This window comes from Nelumbo lutea, chromosome 8 (genome assembly GCF_056320005.1).
Source record: "Nelumbo lutea isolate HS-2025 chromosome 8, American lotus-T2T, whole genome shotgun sequence".
Classification (NCBI taxonomy): domain Eukaryota; kingdom Viridiplantae; phylum Streptophyta; class Magnoliopsida; order Proteales; family Nelumbonaceae; genus Nelumbo; species Nelumbo lutea.
The window spans coordinates 26,819,432-26,837,632 of record NC_142691.1 but is presented as its reverse complement, the minus strand read 5'-3'; the positions used below and the strand labels follow the sequence as shown (position 1 = coordinate 26,837,632).

The 18,201-nt window shown below is 37.4% G+C and overlaps 1 protein-coding gene and 1 pseudogene across 7 annotated transcripts in view; one reads left to right on the top strand and one right to left on the bottom strand.

Moving 5' to 3' along the window:
* Positions 1 to 1,113: 1,113 nt before the first annotated feature.
* The window catches only part of LOC148843556 (dynamin-related protein 3A-like), a 53,633-nt gene continuing 36,545 nt past the window's right edge, over positions 1,114 to 18,201 (bottom strand). For 2 of the 6 annotated variants that reach the window (XM_088959090.1, XM_088959092.1), the window contains 6 exons: positions 9,379 to 9,421; positions 5,032 to 5,180; positions 4,785 to 4,931; positions 4,611 to 4,663; positions 2,373 to 2,472; positions 1,114 to 1,770 (listed from right to left, as the gene is read on the bottom strand). In XM_088959090.1, the coding sequence (XP_088815216.1) occupies positions 1,576 to 1,770; positions 2,373 to 2,472; positions 4,611 to 4,663; positions 4,785 to 4,931; positions 5,032 to 5,180; positions 9,379 to 9,421 (687 nt within the window). In that variant the 3' untranslated portion in view covers positions 1,114 to 1,575. Of the gene's footprint in view, positions 1,771 to 2,372; positions 2,473 to 4,610; positions 4,664 to 4,784; positions 4,932 to 5,031; positions 5,219 to 8,545; positions 8,657 to 9,378; positions 9,422 to 18,201 lie in introns of all 6 variants that reach the window. The other 4 variants (XR_016103597.1, XR_016103598.1, XR_016103599.1 and 1 more) reach the window with 4 other exon arrangements.
* LOC148843557 (transcription factor ICE1-like) lies at positions 2,736 to 3,970 on the top strand (annotated as a pseudogene). The gene is made up of 2 exons (XR_016103267.1): positions 2,736 to 2,853; positions 2,937 to 3,970. The product of XR_016103267.1 is annotated as a transcription factor ICE1-like (transcript).

The window sequence follows — 18,201 nt, the reverse complement described above, 5'->3', positions numbered from 1 at the left end:
CATTAGTTTGTTGCATTAGAATAAATTTTCAACTAAAATAACTTAACTAATTAACTAAAGTTAATGAGGTGTCTACATTATAATTAATTTATCATGATATGATCCTATGTTAATAATCATACATTATTATTAATTATGGCTTAATATTCTTTTATCATTATCAACCTATATTATTCATTATCCTAGACTAATACTATGTTCTTATTAGTGTATTAGTATAACTTCTATATTGGTATTAATCATAATATTAGTATATTAATTCTATATTACTATATCAATTACTATATATATATATATATATATATATGTATATAACTTCTATTAATATGGGATTATAGTTTTTATTAATCCTATATTACTGAAATTGAAGCAAAAGGAGCTTTATAACATTACCAATTAGGCCACGTTGGATAGAGTCCAACCTAAGGGTTATTTTTGCGTTATGTATTGTTAAAAGAATTATATTAATTATTATTAATAATTTTTATTTTTATTACTAATTGTTAAATAACTTAATAAATAATTGTTAAAAGAATTATATCAATTTCCATTATTTTTAAGTCAATTTTAAATTGATAAAAGTTTACTAATTATTTATTAAGTTATTAAATAATTATATTTATCAAGTTATTAAGCTAAGTAAATATATCAAGCCACTCTAAATTTTTTATTTTATTTTCATTAAAAATTCTCCTTTATTTTGGGAAAATCTATGATATGGAAAAGATATGGTATGAAAAGAGGTTTGACCAATCAAAACCCACCCATGAATTTTGATAAATAACACCTAATTCGCTTTCAAGTTTATGATTCCAGTTGATTGGTCAAGTGTTTTTTGGATATCATATCTTTTCCATATCATTGTTGAACCCTTTTATTTTTTGTCTAAGGATAAATAGCTTAAATTAGTAATGGATATTTAATTAATTGATACTTTGAAAATGTGGAGAAGATTAAAAGCAATATCCGATAGATTGTAAGAATGCTGGAAGGAGGAGGGGGGGGGGGAGATTTAAGAGGTGACATGATAAGTGAGGTGATTGAGGAGAAATTAATTAGTAACATGGGTGAATATTCTTTGAAATAAATAAAAAATACAAAAAAGGAGAAAACTTAAAAGGGTTTCGAGCAAAGAGAAAGCATATGACGTGGCATAAACTGTTCTATATATATGATATAGATTTCCCAGTAGAACATTTTTTTAAGAAAAAGCTGGTGTGCTGCTTCCCGGTAGAACTTTTTATTGATATCAAAATATGGTGAGAAGCGTGAGATGTTCATTTCGACAATACACCGACCTTCACACTTGCATTGCATTTTTCTTTCCTGTTTTTTTGTTTCTTTTCTTTTTTTCCTTATCAATCAAAGCTGCCTACCGATATAAAATAAAAAAAAGTACGCTTAGGTGACTAATAATCAACAGGGATTATTTACATAAAGAACCTTACGACTAACCTAAGTTCCAGTTCAGGCTCCTTATTAACCTTGTAACTTATATCCACCCATGATTCCACTGCAGGATACTCAACCACCACCTGGATACTGGTATAAACCATTAGGCTTGAAAGTTATTGGCTATTCCCATGAGTGAAGCAATCTGTGGGATTTGAAACTATTGAGAGATGGTGTGTGCGAACTGATATCGCTATTAGAGGTTGTGTAGATAGGAGAGGAAAGGCCTTGAATCTTTGGCAAACCAGTGGCAGTATCGATGCTTGAGCTTGAAATTGAACTTCGAGATGTCACTTCACTGTCAACTTCTTCTAGTGTCTAGAAAATGATATGGACAAACAGTTTCTTGTTAAATGATGATGAAGAGAAATGCAAAAAAAAAAAAAAAAAACATGATAGCAAGAGTATAACGACATTGAGAAATTCCCTATTAAAAAAGAAAAATAAAAAAGTGAGTAAAATTCAAATGATTGGAACCTAGAAAACACCATTGGAGCCCACTAACCTCGGAATTCTGAGCATTACAAAACTGGACACAAACAGCAGAATCCAGATAACTAAATCTGGGAATACCCCCACCCCCAAAAAACAAAAAGGAAAAAAAAAAAAAGAAAAGGAGCATTTTCACTACTGTTTATGATGCAAACACAACCTAAATGAAAACAAAGGTAGATGTCCTCTAAAACAGCTTTAAAAGTCAAACTATTTTGTATATGCATACAAATGCATGCACGCATCTACTTATAAACCACATACGAGATAGATCTGAAATATAGGGATACCTGTTCCTTTATAATTTTAGCATAAGAAATTTGACTAAGGCCTATCTTGCAACCAAAGAAAAGGGCTTGATATCAAGGTTTTGATGGGCCAAGCAAATGAGTACATATCACTAAACGAAGTTGCTTTGAATTATTAACCTGAACGGCTTGTTGAAGAACCTGGAACATTTCTCGAGTACGCTTTCTTTTGATAACAATATCATCCTGCTCATGAAGCATCTCTTCAAAGAGATTCTCTCTGCAATGTAGACAAAAAAATAAATAAATAAATAGAAATTCCAGGAAGAGAATGTGGATAGGGGCAGAACCAAGAAAAAAAAATCCTTTATAGGGGCCTAGAGTAATTGTATTTCAAATTATATATAGTTAGTTTGGCTTCAGTCCAGGCACGGTTCGTGCATTCGGAGGACGCGCCACGTGTCCTCCAAATCGTGTGAGGTGCTGAAGCGTGCGAATCTTCATCAACTCCGTTAGTAGTGTCTCCCGTTAGATCTGGGTTAAGCTGGACGAATCGGCTTCTCTCCTCTCCTGTCGCAGGCTCACGTTCTCTCCTATCCGGCCGGCCGCAACCATCACCGCCGGCGACAAACAATCATCACCGGCGGCGGATCAACCTCAGGTATGGAGTTTTTTGCATCTCATCTTCCTTGCATCTCTTCTTCCATGAAAACTAACCCTAACCCTAATGGTTTTGGATGGCAGCCATCCACCCGGCGGTGGCGACTGCACAATCATCACCGGCGACAAACAACCAAGGCCATCAAGAAATCAAAGACATTGCTTTCTCTTCCAACCCTTCTGCAGCAGAGACCCTACTGTTGCAGCCGGTGGACTCTTCGTCCTCATGTACTCCATCATCAGTGTTCAACATCGACTCCTCCCAAGTATAGTCGTTCTTGCCTCCTAAATCTTGCTTGCCTTTGCTCCTCAACGTTGTCTGTAATAACCCTTTTGAGAATGGTTTCGATTTGGGCTGCGACCCGGGCTTTCTCGCGCCGTCACAGAGGACCCAGAGTTTGGGCTCCCCTGTTTGCCAAAACAGGGGAAGCGGTGTCTTGAGTGGATTTAACGGTTTGACTACAGATGGTCAGATGAGTACTCCCGATCTGAGTTCCAATTCGCAATTCCCCAGTACCAGACTGCTGCCTTTGGCCAAGAACGGCTGTGCTGTCAGTGGCAGTTTCAGTTCGATTGGTTTTGGAGGTTTCGAAGGTTCTGCTAATAATCTGTTTCTGAATAGGTCTAAGGTTTTGAGGCCCCTGGAAATTTTCCCGCCTGTTGGAGCACAGCCCACTCTTTTCCAGAAGAGAGCTGCTTTCCGGCAAAACTCTGCTGCAGCGGCGGGCAATTCGGTTTTGATGGGTTCAGAAAGTTGTGTTTCAGCTAGTGTTGAGGAAAACAAGGGGAAGGGTGAGTTGGAGGAAGAGCAGGAGAAGAAGAGGAAGAACAATGAGGATGATGAGGTGGAAGAAGGGAGCGTCGATGGGTCGGGTTTGAATTATGACTCGGATGAAGCTATGGAGAATAACAAGGTCGATGAGATTGTCAAGAATGGAGGCAACAGTTCCAATGCAAACAGCACTGTCACTAGCGTGAGTCTGTGAAGAGGAGAGGAGAGGAGTGGAGAGGAGCCGATTCGTCCAAGTTAACCCAGATCTAATGGGAGACACTACTAATGGAGTTGAAGAAGATTCGCACGCTTCAGTACCTCACACGATTCGGAAGACACGCGGCACGTCCTCCGAATGTGCGAACTGTGCATAGTAGTTGGTGGTTGGCTTGGAGGCCACATGATGGAGGACCGAGCGACCCTGAGTATATATAATTCTTCAACTCTACCAAACTAAATATGGTCTATAAAAGCAGAAAATGATTGTAAGATTTGTTTGAAAAAGTCACATATCTAATTAACCCCGTCACAAACAAGCATATTATAGAAATCAAAATTGCATGGAGAACATGTATAAAATAAGAATCAACTTAACTTTTTTCTACAGAATTGGAGATAGGGACTGATGAAGTTTTGGGAGGATGTTTGGCTGGGGGGGTGTTGCCTTTAAGGATAAATACCCTAGAATCTGTTCTCTCTCTAACTTGAAAAATAAATCAATCACTTGCATAGCCATCCCAAATAAAGACAATTTTCTTGGAGCTTTGGTTCTCAAAGAAAGTTTAAGGGATACAGAAATTTCTTGGAACTTTGGTTCACAAGTGATATAAGTCATATTTTATTGATTAAAACATACTCAACTTCAGGTGGTTTGTGGTTTATCTGGCATTCCATAAGAAATTAAAGTAGTCCTTTCAATAATTTGCATGTCAAAGAGATTCTTGGAAATATTTATGATTACCAAGAGTGCTTGGAGAAAACTGTACCTGTACAGTTTTTGTATGAAGGTGCTAAGAAGGTTTCTCTTTGTGTGGTTGACCTAGGGCACATGACAAGAAGAAAAGTTCAGATGGAACCCCTAAGAAACAGATGAGAATCTTCTGAGTAGTGCCAGTAAGAGGTACTATCTATGGAGAAAAGAAAAGACAATAACAAGTTACCAGAAAATGCATTATAGCTTTTGGCACAAAATCTTGAATCTTCTTCCTGACAATATCATAGTAAGATCTCAAAAGCAATTTAATCACTACTATTTCCAATTCTTGTTGCTCCGTATGAACTCCTGAAGGTCTTAAGAGGGCTGGGGGCTGAAACAACATAAGCAAGTAGAAAATTTAGTGTTTCACAATAAAGAAAATATATCAACTCAGACACGAACTAAGCAATACCTATGAATTAAGCCATTACCTCTCTCAATTGGACTGTTGTAGGTAAATGCACAACATCATGCATGGGTTCACCAAAGGATTTACTAGATGAGCTACCTCCAGAGGATATACGGGACTCACTACCACCGAATAATGATGAAATGCCCCAAGTCCTTCCAGTTGAATTACCTTCAAATAGCAGCTAGTGAGATTCCAAGCTCCAAATACTTGCATTTTCAAACTTCCTCTGTCAGATTTTTTTTTTCAAGTTGCTTTCCATAATAGAAGCTCCTTGCACAGAAGCATAGAATGTAAGAAACAACATTGTATTCATGTGCCACACATTTGGTGCAGCATCATCAGAGAGAATTCAAGATCCACCAAAAAGTTCTTCCTCAGATAAGGGTTTGGACCTCAAAAGGCTCCTTAAAATTCAACAGCCTATTTCAAATGTGTTCACAACATCCACCCATTACCTATCTTTCAAAGTCAAAGTTGTAATGATATTTCATTTTTCTATGACTGTATGAGAAGTTTGGCTTTGGTTATCCTTTAATCCATTTTATATGCTACTTATATCTTTATATAACCATTCATTCCTTGACCTCTTTACAATGTTGTCTGGACACCCCGTCTTTGGAGGGTTCTTGCAATCAATGTGTGTTCATGAGTTGACTTGTTTCCGCTTCTCCAAAAAAATGTGTTGGGCTCAGCTAAGTGCAAATCAGGTGGATTTACCAAAATGTCTGCAGTATTAACTCTTCAAAATCATGAATCTTCAGTTTAAATGCCTTTGTAATAGTAGAGTTGGACAAGGTATGCCCTCAATATACAAGTTGCATGACCTTTAAAGAAAAATTAGAGTTTACATTATGTAATTACTTGTGTTGTGGGTAAGCATTCTGTGATATATCATGGGCCATATTAGGCTACTAGTTCAGCACTGTTAGAAATATAGGCAGCAGGAGATACCTGTCATTAGTTTTCTTAATCAAGGGCACTCTTGTAATTCTGGTCTTTATTATATAACAAAACAAATTGGGCGTCAGTTGATCGAAGAGAGAACTCTCCTGTTTTTCTGGTCAACCCACTTGATTTATTGGTTCACCTGAGATCATACCAGGTTACTTTCTTGGTATCAGAGCATGTTTGATACCTGGTTCAATCTTAGGTATTTCCTCTACCTGCACCTAGAGTTCTCAGCCTCTACACATGGGAGAAAAATTTTCTGGGTTGCTGTGACTGATCAGACCAGTGCTTAGAGGCTTCTATGCCTCAGTTTGCAGCAGATGGTGAGATTCAAGTGGTGCTTTAGGCCCCCTCTACTTGGCAGTTCAAAGAGGGAGAAGTTAATATGTCAAGTGAGAATTTCTTAGGTTATTGGTGTTGGGATTGAGTGTTCAGGCTGGATTCAGAATTCTGGGTTGGGAAGCTTAATTGATTTTCTTGAGATCGGCAACCCTTGAATGAAAAGTTGTGTGTTTCAAGTGACTGATGGTGCTATGAATCTAGAAAACTAGTAACAAATGATGAGTGATCGATAACAAGTGGTGATTCGGTTTTTGTATGTTTCCTGAATTGTGAGAGGTGGACAGCACTAGATAGTTGGTGGCAAAGCTATTGTGAAGCTGTCGTGTTTGCAGAAATTCCTAGCAGTGTTTGCGCTATGAAATATGCTGTTTTTACGTTACAGTGATGAGTTTATAGTAACCTGTGTGTGGTTACAGTTTTGATTTTTGCCTACAGGGTATTTGTTCAGTGTTAGGATGGTCAGCAAGTTGCAATCATTTGATTGGCTGATTGGTTCTTGAGATCAACAATCAGATTCATTGAGTTTCTTTGGACCAGCCATTCTTGAATGATATGATCTCTGTTTTGTGCATTCATATGGAGTTTGGGAGGTAGATTGCTGAAATATCATTAGTGTGTTTGGTATTGTGAGAAGAAAACCAGTCTGTGAGAGTGTGCAACGACTAGAAAATTTGTTTCTTATGGCTCTTTCTAGTAGTGAGAACAAATCTAGGTTGCTAATAAACCCAGATTTTGTGGCTGTAGCTAGAGGAGGTTGTGCTGGTAGAGGAATATGTGGAAGAGGCTCTGATCATGGTGGTGGGAGAGATGAAGTGCTAGGGATGGTAGCAGAAGTGGACGTAGACATGGGCAGGTGTGTGAATGCAATCAATGTGGCCATGAAGGACATATTGTTAGTTTCTGTCATGACTTGTATGGCCACCAACCACTTGGGATAATCAGGTTGCAGTTGGTGTTGCAGTTAGTAATTATCACATGTGAGGAGTATGAAAAGCTTCGTCTTTCTTCTTCTTCTTCTTCCAGTACTACTTGCCGCCCTTGCTAAATCTGGTATAGATGGTCTAGTTTCTTTTTCTAAATCTACACCTTGGATAATAGAATCTGGAGCTTCAAACCATATAATTGGATCTTCAGATTTATTTATGTCCTTGTCTCCTTCTCATACGCCATAGAATGTCACCTTGGCTGATGGTACTACTTTATCACTGGTACTGGTAATGTGTCTCTTGATTCTAATGTCACTTTTATCTTCCATGTTATATGTACCCAAATTCTCCTTTAGTTTTTTCCCTGCGAGTAAACTGACTAAATCTCTTAATTGATTGGTCACCTTTTATCCTTCTTATTGTGTCTTTCACAGGGTTTAAAATGTCAGTGTCAGTGGAAATGTAAATCATCCAAATATAGGAAACATGTTAGTATTGAAAATATTTTAAAAATTACAGACAATGGTGGAAACATTGTGAAATATGCAAAACTATAGAATTGAATTTTATGAAATGATAAAAGAAGCGTAGACACACCTTTTTAAATTATTATATTGTTCTAAATCATTAAACGAAGCTAAGAAACTAAGATTGTAGACAAAATAATATGTTGTGAAGTTGTCCTATAAGCGTCAAGAGTCAAAACTGCATGATAGAATGGGTTCAAGAAGAGCTTAAACTCATTGAAAATGCAAATGATTCTAAGATCTACCAAATAATCTTGTAAGTGTGGTGGTGAGGCAATGTGGGATGGTCTCCTTGAAAGACGAAGATGGGATTGGTCTTGAGTTAAGGTTGTAGGTAGGCTTAGTCTTCTGGGGAAGAGGGGGTCAAAGGATTTCGGTCGATGAATTCTCAGAATTCTGTGTCTTGCGGTTTGTCTCCTCTCCCTTTTATAGAGAGGATCCCAAGGCTGTAAAGAGAAGGGTCCAAAAGAAGACATTTCCTATTAGGAAAGGGGATCTTTGTCCTTATGTTGACTATCAAGGGAGCACCATTGGGGTTTCGCCACGTGTCCAGCAAGATCCTCCAGAAACAAATTTTCCTTTTTCCTGAGGATTCTTGCATAGTACGTGTTGGTTACACCCCTTTATGGGTTCTCTCTTCAAAGGCTTTCCTGTTTCTCCATGCCCTCCACCATAGACATCATTTATAAGAACCACCATCTGGATTGCCCTTACCATCCAAGCATCCAGGACCCACCTAAATAGCAAGGGGAATTTACCCTCACCCATAAGAGATCGCCACATTTTCTACCTTGGTAGAGGAATCTCTTAACATCTCTACTAACAGCGTCATCCTCCTTCCAACCCCATAGGCCCAAAGTGAAGGGTGGCACCAGTTTCTTCCTTGCACAAAATTCATCTACTGCACATTTGAAATCCTCTTTCCATCAGAATCTTGATGATAGTGGACGAAGCATGTTCAAGAATGATACCATGTTCAAAATACACGATGAAAAGTATTGAGTTCTTTTATTTATAAATAACACAATAAATTTCTTTTACATATATATGTATAAATATACTTATATGTATATAAACATAATTTTACATGTACAATAAATTAGTTTTTTCTAAAATTAAAACATATAAAACAATATATCTCTAATCAATTGGTTCTTGTACTACATTTCTTTGACTGTATTTTTATTCTTGGAGTCAAACTAGACATGATTTTTTTTTCCAATATCCCAATTGGTTATCTATCCCTTCTATTTTTCACTTTGGTGCATATCATTCCCAAGAATTTACAAGGATGTGGACTGCCATTCTTTGTTTTTATTTTTCTTCTTTTTAGAGTGGTCAAATTTATTGAAGATTTCAAAGATCATAATCTGGATGATTCTGATAAAAGCTAGGAAAAGGTTACTTGTTAATTGTTATATATGTAAACTTTCTTGTAAGGCAACTTCTTACCTATTAAGTTCTCATAAAATTTCATCTGTGTGAAGCATCCAGATAAAAGTACTTAGTCAAAAAGCAAAAAAGAAAAAAAAATCATGATTTGATCAGTTAATATTAAGAAACATTAAGTTTCCTGGGAGGAAGAAGTATGAATTGAACGCTAATTGGTAATAGTATGCTTACCAGATGATGGAGGTTTGTCATTATTTAATTGAGGCCGACTTCCCTGTAATAAGCCAACAATCAAGTAGTTAAAAGAAACTTCCATCAACTTTTAAGGAAAATGCAAGGACAAAAGTAGTTGAATTTTTCAAAAACTCGGAAAAAAGGCATTTCAAACACATGTTTAATTAGCAATCTTCGTTCCTAATTAATAACAATGAACAAAGATGAAATGGGATCATTAACATACCATTAACAATTAACATCCTAAAATTTTAACTGAATATTTTGTCTATAGAATTGATTTTGACTTGATCTTGATTTGTATTGACTAGTGTGTGTTCTCGATTTTAGAAGCAAATAGAGATGCATAAAAGAGGAAGAAAAAGAATTTGAGAGGAGAAAAGAAGATGACCACATCATCATTTCTTTAAGCATATGAAGAGAATGACATGGAAAATTATAATAATGCCTTTATGTGATTATGTATAATCAGATCTATAGTAAAAACATGGATTATTTCCAATATCTCAACAGCCCCCGTCAAGTTGGAGGATGAATATTTCCCATGAACATTCTCCAGCTGAGTTTTGCTCATAGCCATGGTCAACGCATCAGTCAACAGTTCACCTGTCTCCACAAAGGATAGATAAATTTCTTTGGGAGTTTCGCATGAACATTCTAGCTATATATTGATGTCAACTTTCTTATCACAATATAAGTTCATTCCACCCATTACAAGATGACTAAGTTCAAACAAAATAGTTTTCAACCACAATAGTCTAATGCACCAAGGCTCTATCTGAGATTTTCAACTTGATCTTGATACCATAGACTGCTGCTTATTTCTCCGAGTAACTAGATTGCCACCAACAATGGGTGGACTTCCTATTTAAAACAAATTTAGCCTAGTCAGCATCAATATAAATCCCCATTTTCATTTGACCATTATTATACAAACAGGAGCCCCTTTCTCTGCGACCCTTTTAAGTAGCCAAGTATATGATTTAAAGCATTGAGATGACTAACACGAAGATTGTATGAATTGGCTAATGACTCCAGTAGCATGTTCAATATTAAGTTTGGTGATAGACGAGTAAATAAATTTACACACTAGTCTCTAAAACATCCCTACAACTTCAATCTTGTCACCACTAATATCATCAGGTTCCAAACTTGGCTCCATTGAAGTAAAAAATAGCTTGGAAACTAAGGCCCCGTTTGGTATCGTTCCTCAAGAATTTTCCTGCATTCCTCGTGTTTTTCTGAAATGGAAATATGTTAGGATGGATAAAATAGCAAGAAATGTTCTGTTCTGGGAACGAAACAAGCATCCGAGAACATGTTTTTAAGAAATGATGATATCTTCATTTCAGAAAAGCTTCCAAAGAACTGTGTGTTCGACATCGTTATTTTAAATTTACAAACACATATGCCTTGTTTTCACATGGGAAAAGGGGAAACATGGTAATTTTGCAACATAAAGACGTCGGACACCTCTTCCATTGCCGCACTATCACTCCCTTTCATCGTCTTCTTCTTCATTTCTTCTGTAAATCATTCTGAAAACCCCAACTCCATATCATCTTGTGCACATGAGGAGCTCAGGAAGAATGATTTTCCTATCAGGCTGCTGCCAATAAATGTCTTACACTGGTCATATTTGGATTTTGGCCGCAGGGAGACTTTCCAACCAAAGTAGATGGTTCAGATTTCAAGAAAGTAATATCCCTGCCTTCCATTCGTATCTTCTCTGCCTTCCAGATGGGCAACGCAGGAGACCTCTCATTGTGCTCTCACCGCCCTCTCTCTAATTTTGTTTGTCTCTCAATTCCATTCCTGCAATTATTACTTTTGATTTATGAGCTAAGGAATGATTACTTTGGATTTTGAAGCGGTAATGAGGATGGGTGATTTTGAACCAACACCAAGTACCAAATGTATGTTTGTTCTATTAAAAATTTAGAAAGCTAAAAACAATGTACAATATGTAAAAAAATGCTTCAGTAACTTTCTTTTCTTTTCTTTTTTTTTCTTTCTGTTGTTTTATTGCCATTGGATAACAATAAAATATTATAAATTTGGTGCGAATGGTCCTCAGTAGCAAACATGTGGAGTAGAGAAATGTATTTACAACTGTGGTTTCATCGGCGATTGATCTTAGAGTCAGCTTGGTAAGTCAGGGATTATTGAGTCTAGTCGTATAATTTTCTTTTTTGATCATGTCTCAGTTTGCTTCAATTAGGAAAAAATGTTAGAATTTATTATGTGCATTTGGTTAGTAATATCATGTATATCTTTGACAGTTTGAAGACTTTCTAAACTTGAGTTCATGTGATTTGGTCCAAAAAAATGGTCTTAAAAAATAATGCAATCCAAACATCATTTCTGCTTCTATAGAATAGAAACATGTTTTTTAGGAATGTTCTTCCAAACGTGCTTTGTTTCTTAGGAAAAGAAACAAGATAATGTTCTGGAATAGGAATTTCTTAGGAACAGAAATAAGCAGAAATGATGCCAAACATGGCCTAATTTTCCCATTTCCTATAGTAGGTCAAGAATATATTTCTCCTACCATGGATCTAGCAAAGGCAATTCCATGAAAGCAATTTCTGAATTGCTTTCATTTCGAAGAAATAGTTGGTTAGCCATGAGTGTGGGGTTCCATACCCACACTCAGGCTCTAGTGTGTGTGGTTTCGTACTCACCTAGTTGTTTCTTCTTTTTAGTAGTTTCTAATTTTTGTTAAGTTGAGCCGGCTAGCTTTATTGTTTCTATTTTTTTGTTTATTTCCTATTCTTGTAAGGATCCTAAAAGCTATAAATAAAAGAGTGTATGGGGCAGTAGAACATTCACCACTGAACCTGTTCTTTCTTTTCTCCTCTCTTCACTCTTTCACTCTCTCTCTCTCTCTCTCTCTCTCTCTCTTCAAACCTGTAATACAGTAAACAATTCTTCTTTCAAGTTGGTATTAGAGCCTTAGATCTAGGGTTTTTCATGTGGATTTAATTCAGCCGACCACATGAGAATTGTTTAGGGCTGAAAGTTCAAAAAGATCCTTATTTCGACTGTTTCTTGGAGGTTGCAAAAAGGCTTTAGCAGCTGTCTAAGATTGGAGAGAGCTTCTTGTAATCAGGAAGAATCAGGCAAGAATTGAGTGGTCAAGATCGATTCTTGATCAAGATTGGAGGTGCCGATCAATTTTTTTTTTTTCCTTGGTTCTTTGGTCAAGATTCAAGGTGTTGACAGTAATCGATTGATCAAGTTTGAAGACTGAAGGTAGCAATAAGTTTTCTAGGCTTTTTTCTTCATAAAGTAAGTACCTTTTCTTGAGATTGATACTCAAAAGCACTTTGTTATTCATTCAGAGAGGTACGGATAAAAAATCTCAGGATTGATATCAATCCCAAGACAGTAGTTGACTGTTATCTAACTGCAAAATCATTGTCCTAGGTCGGCTGTTCTTAACCTGAAATACAGTTTTTTTCTTATCATAGTAGTTTAAAGCCTCTTCTTAACTTAGAATGGAGTACAAGAACCAAGGGGAAGGTGCTTTTGGGACTGGTGGTTCAGGTAACATGACTGAAAACACCTTTCAGATTACAACTGTTAAGTTTGATGGATCTAACTACTTGGAATGGGCCCAATCAGCCATAAGGGCTATTGGGGGTAGAGGAAAATTGAACTTTTTGCTAGGGGATGTGAAGGAACCCTCCAATGAAGACCTTACTTATGCTAGGTGGGTCCAAGAAAATTTTTTGGTGATGACATGGCTATGCGACTCTATGCAGCCACACATCAGCCAAAACTACTTGTGGGCCAAAATAGCTAAGGAAATATGGGATGTTATGAAGGAAACTTACTCTTAGCCTCTTAATGTTGCTAGGGCTTATGAGCTAAAATGTGAGGTTAAAAATTTGAGGCAATGAGAGAAGCAGGTCTTTGTTTACTTTTCAACCTTAAAATCCCTATGGCATGAAGTTGACCATCTTGAAACAATTGAGTGGGAGAGTCGGAAGATGCACAAACATATAGAAAGCAGGTTGAAACTAACAGAGTTTTTGAGTTCCTAACTGGTCTGAACTTTGAATATGACATTGTGAGACAATAGTTGTTGACAAGAGATAGTGTGACTTTATCACAAGCCTATTCCCTAGTGCATAGTGAAGAAACTAGGAGAAAGGTTATGTTGTAGCAATAGCCCTCCAAATCAGCCTTGGTAGCAATTAGACCTAAATCAGGGGGGGGGGGGGATAAGGAGAAGAAGGAAGCTAAGAAGGACTTAGTATGTGAACACTGCAAGAAACCTAAACATACTAAGGACACCTATTGGAAGTTGCACCCTCATCTAGTTCCAACAAAGCTTAGAAATAAGAAAGGGAATGCTAATATGGTTATCAACATTGATAGTACATCAGGCATAAGAGGCACTCCTCTAGATACCCTAGCTGTAGTCCGAGTTGCTCTGACTCAGCTAGCAAATGAATTTAGTAATTCAGCTCAGCCTACATCAGCTCAATAGCCTACTTTAACCCTTGCTCATACAGGTACAAGAGCTACTACTTGTCATGCTTCTGTCCCAGGTAATACTAGACCTTCCTGGGTAATAGATTCAGGTGCTTCAGATCATATGACCAACATATCTACTCTATTTAGCACCTATTGTTTATCCTCTGGGAGAGACAAAGTTTCTGTTGCTGATGGCTCTCTTGTACCAATTTCTAGCAAGGGAGACATCAGATTATTAGATACCATCACCCTATCCTTAGCTTTGCATGTTCCCAAGCTTAGTGCTAACTTTCTTTCAATTAGTAGTATTACTAAAAATCAAAACTGTTTGATAACTTTTTTCCTTGATCAGTGTATTTTTCAGGATATGGAAGCGAAGAAGGTTATCAAAAATGCAGGGAATTGAGGGTGTATCACAGAAAGTGGTGGAGGCAAGTTGATTCTCGTACTCAACAGCAATCCAAGCCAGTTCCAACATCTTCTACAGCTCCAGATCCAGACACTACTACTGCTCCCATTGTTGATCCCACTGTTATAGAGGTTCAGCCTTCACCAACAGATGACCTTGATCTTCCAATTGCTATTCGTAAAGGGAAGCGCCATTGCACCTCATCCACTGCCCATTGCATCTCCAAGTTCCTTTCCTATAATTGTCTCTTAGAATCCTACAGATCTTACTTGGCATCTATTTCTTCTATTCCTATACCCAAAAAAGTGCAAGAAGCTCTTTTGATACTTGAATGGAAGGAAGCAATGCAAGTAGAGATGGATGCTATTGTTAAGAACAACACATGGGAACTAGTTAACTAGCCTGAAGGGAAGAAACCTATTGGTTGCAGGTAGGTGTTTACTGTGAAATATAATGCTAATGATACTATAGAGAGGTATAAGGCCAGATTGGTTGCAAAGGGATTCACACAAACTTATGGCATAGACTATATAGAAACCTTTGCACCTGTTGCAAAAATGAACACTATCAGAGTTCTTCTATCCATTGTTGCAAACATCTCATGGCCACTATTTTAACTGGATGTTAAGAATGCATTCCTCAACGGAGACTTGCAAAAGGAAGTATACATGGAGTTACCCCCTGGTTTTTATAGTACAAAAGCAGGAAAGAAAGTTTGCCTTTTGAAGAAGTGGGAAGAAGGAAAAGTAGACTTGGGTGATCTCCATGTTTGATAACATAGGGAGAAGAAAGGATGAGCCAAAGGACGTGGGGGATTATGGTAGCAACAAGGTCAGCCATTGCTATGGAAAGCTTAATCTTCAGATTGGCAAAAAAATCCATAGATAAGGTAGTGGAGACAACGGTAGCACTTCAATAGCAAGATTTAGACATTTCAAGATCCTTTCCTAGCTTTTCAATGATCAGGCTGTGTTGGTTCAGGTGACGAGTGCTAATGTTTCAGCTAGGTTGATGGAAGAATAAGGGGGGAGATTGAATTTGGAAATGGTTTAGAGGTGCCGACAACAGTGGAGGAAAATGTTGAGAGGGAAAAGGAAGAAAGAGTTGCTTAAGAAAAAGATGAGAGTGTGGAGATGGCAGCTAGGTGTTGTCCTCAGGTTTTTTATCAAGGAGGCGTGGTGATTGATATAAGGTGTGCTTTTTGAAGCTAGAAGTAATCAATTGGTTACCGAAATCATTGTGGGAAATCTAGGAGTTGATTTAGGGCATCGAAGGACGGACTCTGAAAAGGTTGAATCTTCCAGGAGCTCAAGAAAATCTCATATTATGCATGTCATTAAGGTGTTTTTATAGCTAAAAGAAGGTTTAGTAAGCACAAGCCCTACTAACAAGTACAAAAAAAAATGTACAAAAGAAGGGGAGCAAAACAAAAAAAGTTTTGGACCAGGGGGGCCATTCCGGAGAGGAGATTGATCATCAAAAAACTTCAGTAGCAAGAATAGGCAGTCGTTGGGTTCCCTTGTAGGGGAGTTGGAAATAAGTAGAGTCTTGGAGGAGAAGGAAAAGGAGAGTGGTTGTATAGTTGAGAAAAGAACTGTTGAGGTTTCCTTAGAGGGTTAGGGGAAGGAGAAAGGTAGTATGAAATCGAGAAGTTGGTTGACAGGGATATAAAGGTTGGCAAATTCTTAGGCATGTTTTTCTTAGGACAGGCTTTTGCTACAAGAACTTTTGAAGAGTTCAAGGGGAACAAATGGAAAGAGGAATGAGGGAGGGCAGGCGGGAGGAATTATTTGATGGGGAGGATTGAAGATGGTGGTGAGGTAGAGGGTGGGGTCGTGAGGCTTGCTTTTTGGGAAGTTCTTTGTTTGCTTTTTGGATGTTCAAAGATGAGTGTTCTTGAGTTTCCATTTGTGAGGGGAAGAGGGTGTCAGGTGTGTAGGCGGTCTTTCTTCTTGGGTTGTTGCTAGTTTATTTGGTAGTGCTGTCTTAGCAACCTATTGGTGACTGTATGTAGCATATATTTTCCATTTTTAATAAAATTTGTTCTTTTACTATAAATAAAAAAGGTCAGTTTCATTCTATTTTTAGTTTTTGATTCTTTCATGTTATATAACATTTAATGTTTACTAGTTTATACATTTCATGTTATCAAAAGAAAAATATAACATTTCATGTTTACTACTGTTTTGATCATAATTCAAAAAAAAAAAAAAAAAGAACTCGAGTAGAATTAGGGTTTCCCTATCCGGGGTGTATAAGTATACACTATGTTTACTAACCCCTTAATTATATTCCTTAGACGAAATACCCTTTGATTTTGATTTTATGTGAAAGAGTTACTTTGTAAGGGTTAAACCCAATAGTAGGTATAAGCAGTCCCATCAGCTTGGATTCTTAGTGGGTTATACCCATGAGCGGGCCCCAGAATTGGTAGATAGGTCATAGGACCCATATACCATTGGGTACTTATGTATTTTAAACTTACACATCTTAACAGTGAGTCCCGTTAATTGGTAGAAAGTGGAACCCACTATACTGATTTGGTAGTGGGCATGACTCACTTTAATGTTTTAACAGTGGGTCCCACAAATAAATGGGACCCACTATACTAATCTGATAGTGAACGTGACCCAATTTGATATTTTAAATTTAATTATTTTAACAGGGGGCCCCACTGATGGGTGGGACCTACTATGATGACTTGCTAGTGGGGGCCACCTTAATGCTTTAAACTTGAATATTTTAATAGTGGGCCCTATTCATGGGTGGGGGCACTATGATGACTTGATAGTGGTGTGGCCCACTTTGACATTTTATACTTGAATGTTTTAACAGTGGGCCCGTTGACAAGTGGGACCCACTAGGTTGATTTGGTAATGAGCATGGCCCACTGACATTTTATACTTGAATATTTTAATAGTGGGCCCATTGACAGGTGGGACCCACTAAGTTGATTTGATAGTGGGCATGGCCCATTTAATGTTTTATACTGAATATTTTAATAATGGGCCCCATTGACAGGTGAGACCCACTAGGTTGATTTGATAGTGGGCGTGACCCACTTTGACATTTTATACTTGAATATTTTAACAATGGGCCCACTGATAGGTGGGACCCATTAGGTTGATATGATAGTGGGCATGGCCCACTTTAATGTTTTAAACTTAAATATTTTAACAATGGGCCCCGCTGACAAGTGGTACCCACTATGCTGATTATAAACTCGAATATTTAAACAGTGGGCCCCACTGATATATACTGCTTAAATAGTGAGCGTGGCCCACTTTAAACTTAACAGTGGGCCCCACTATACTGATTTGATAGTGGGATCCACTAATTCATGATAATTCATAACTGTAAATAATGGGGGTCAGATTATATTTTATTTATCTATTATATACATGTATATTTCTTTATAACTAAGGTGGATAGATCCACGGATTGAGTCTTAACTATTTTAGTTTTTATTCAGGTGGTAGTATAATTTATCCTCTCAAGGTGGATAAGATCCACATCATATGATAGTGGGTCCCTCTGTAACAGTTGGTAGTAAACTGAAAATTTGTCAGTAACAAGTGGCAACATGTGCTGTTACAGGTAGGTAGCAACCAACACATCTGTCCCCTTTTTAGGTGGGTAAGATCCACTGACAGTGGGTCCCAGAGGTTTGCCATTTATAAGTGGTAATATAGGCTGCAACAGTAATACATTTGTCCCCTTTTTAAGTGGATAAGATCCACTTCCAGTGGGACCCAAAGATTTGTCAATTGATTGGATAGGATCCACTAACATAACAATGGTTCTTTTCTTTTTATCTATCTTATCACATTTCTTGTGGTGGATGGGATCCACCAAATATATATATATATATATTGGGGTAAAATACAAAAACCTCCCCTAAAGTTTCTAACAATCATGAAAACCTC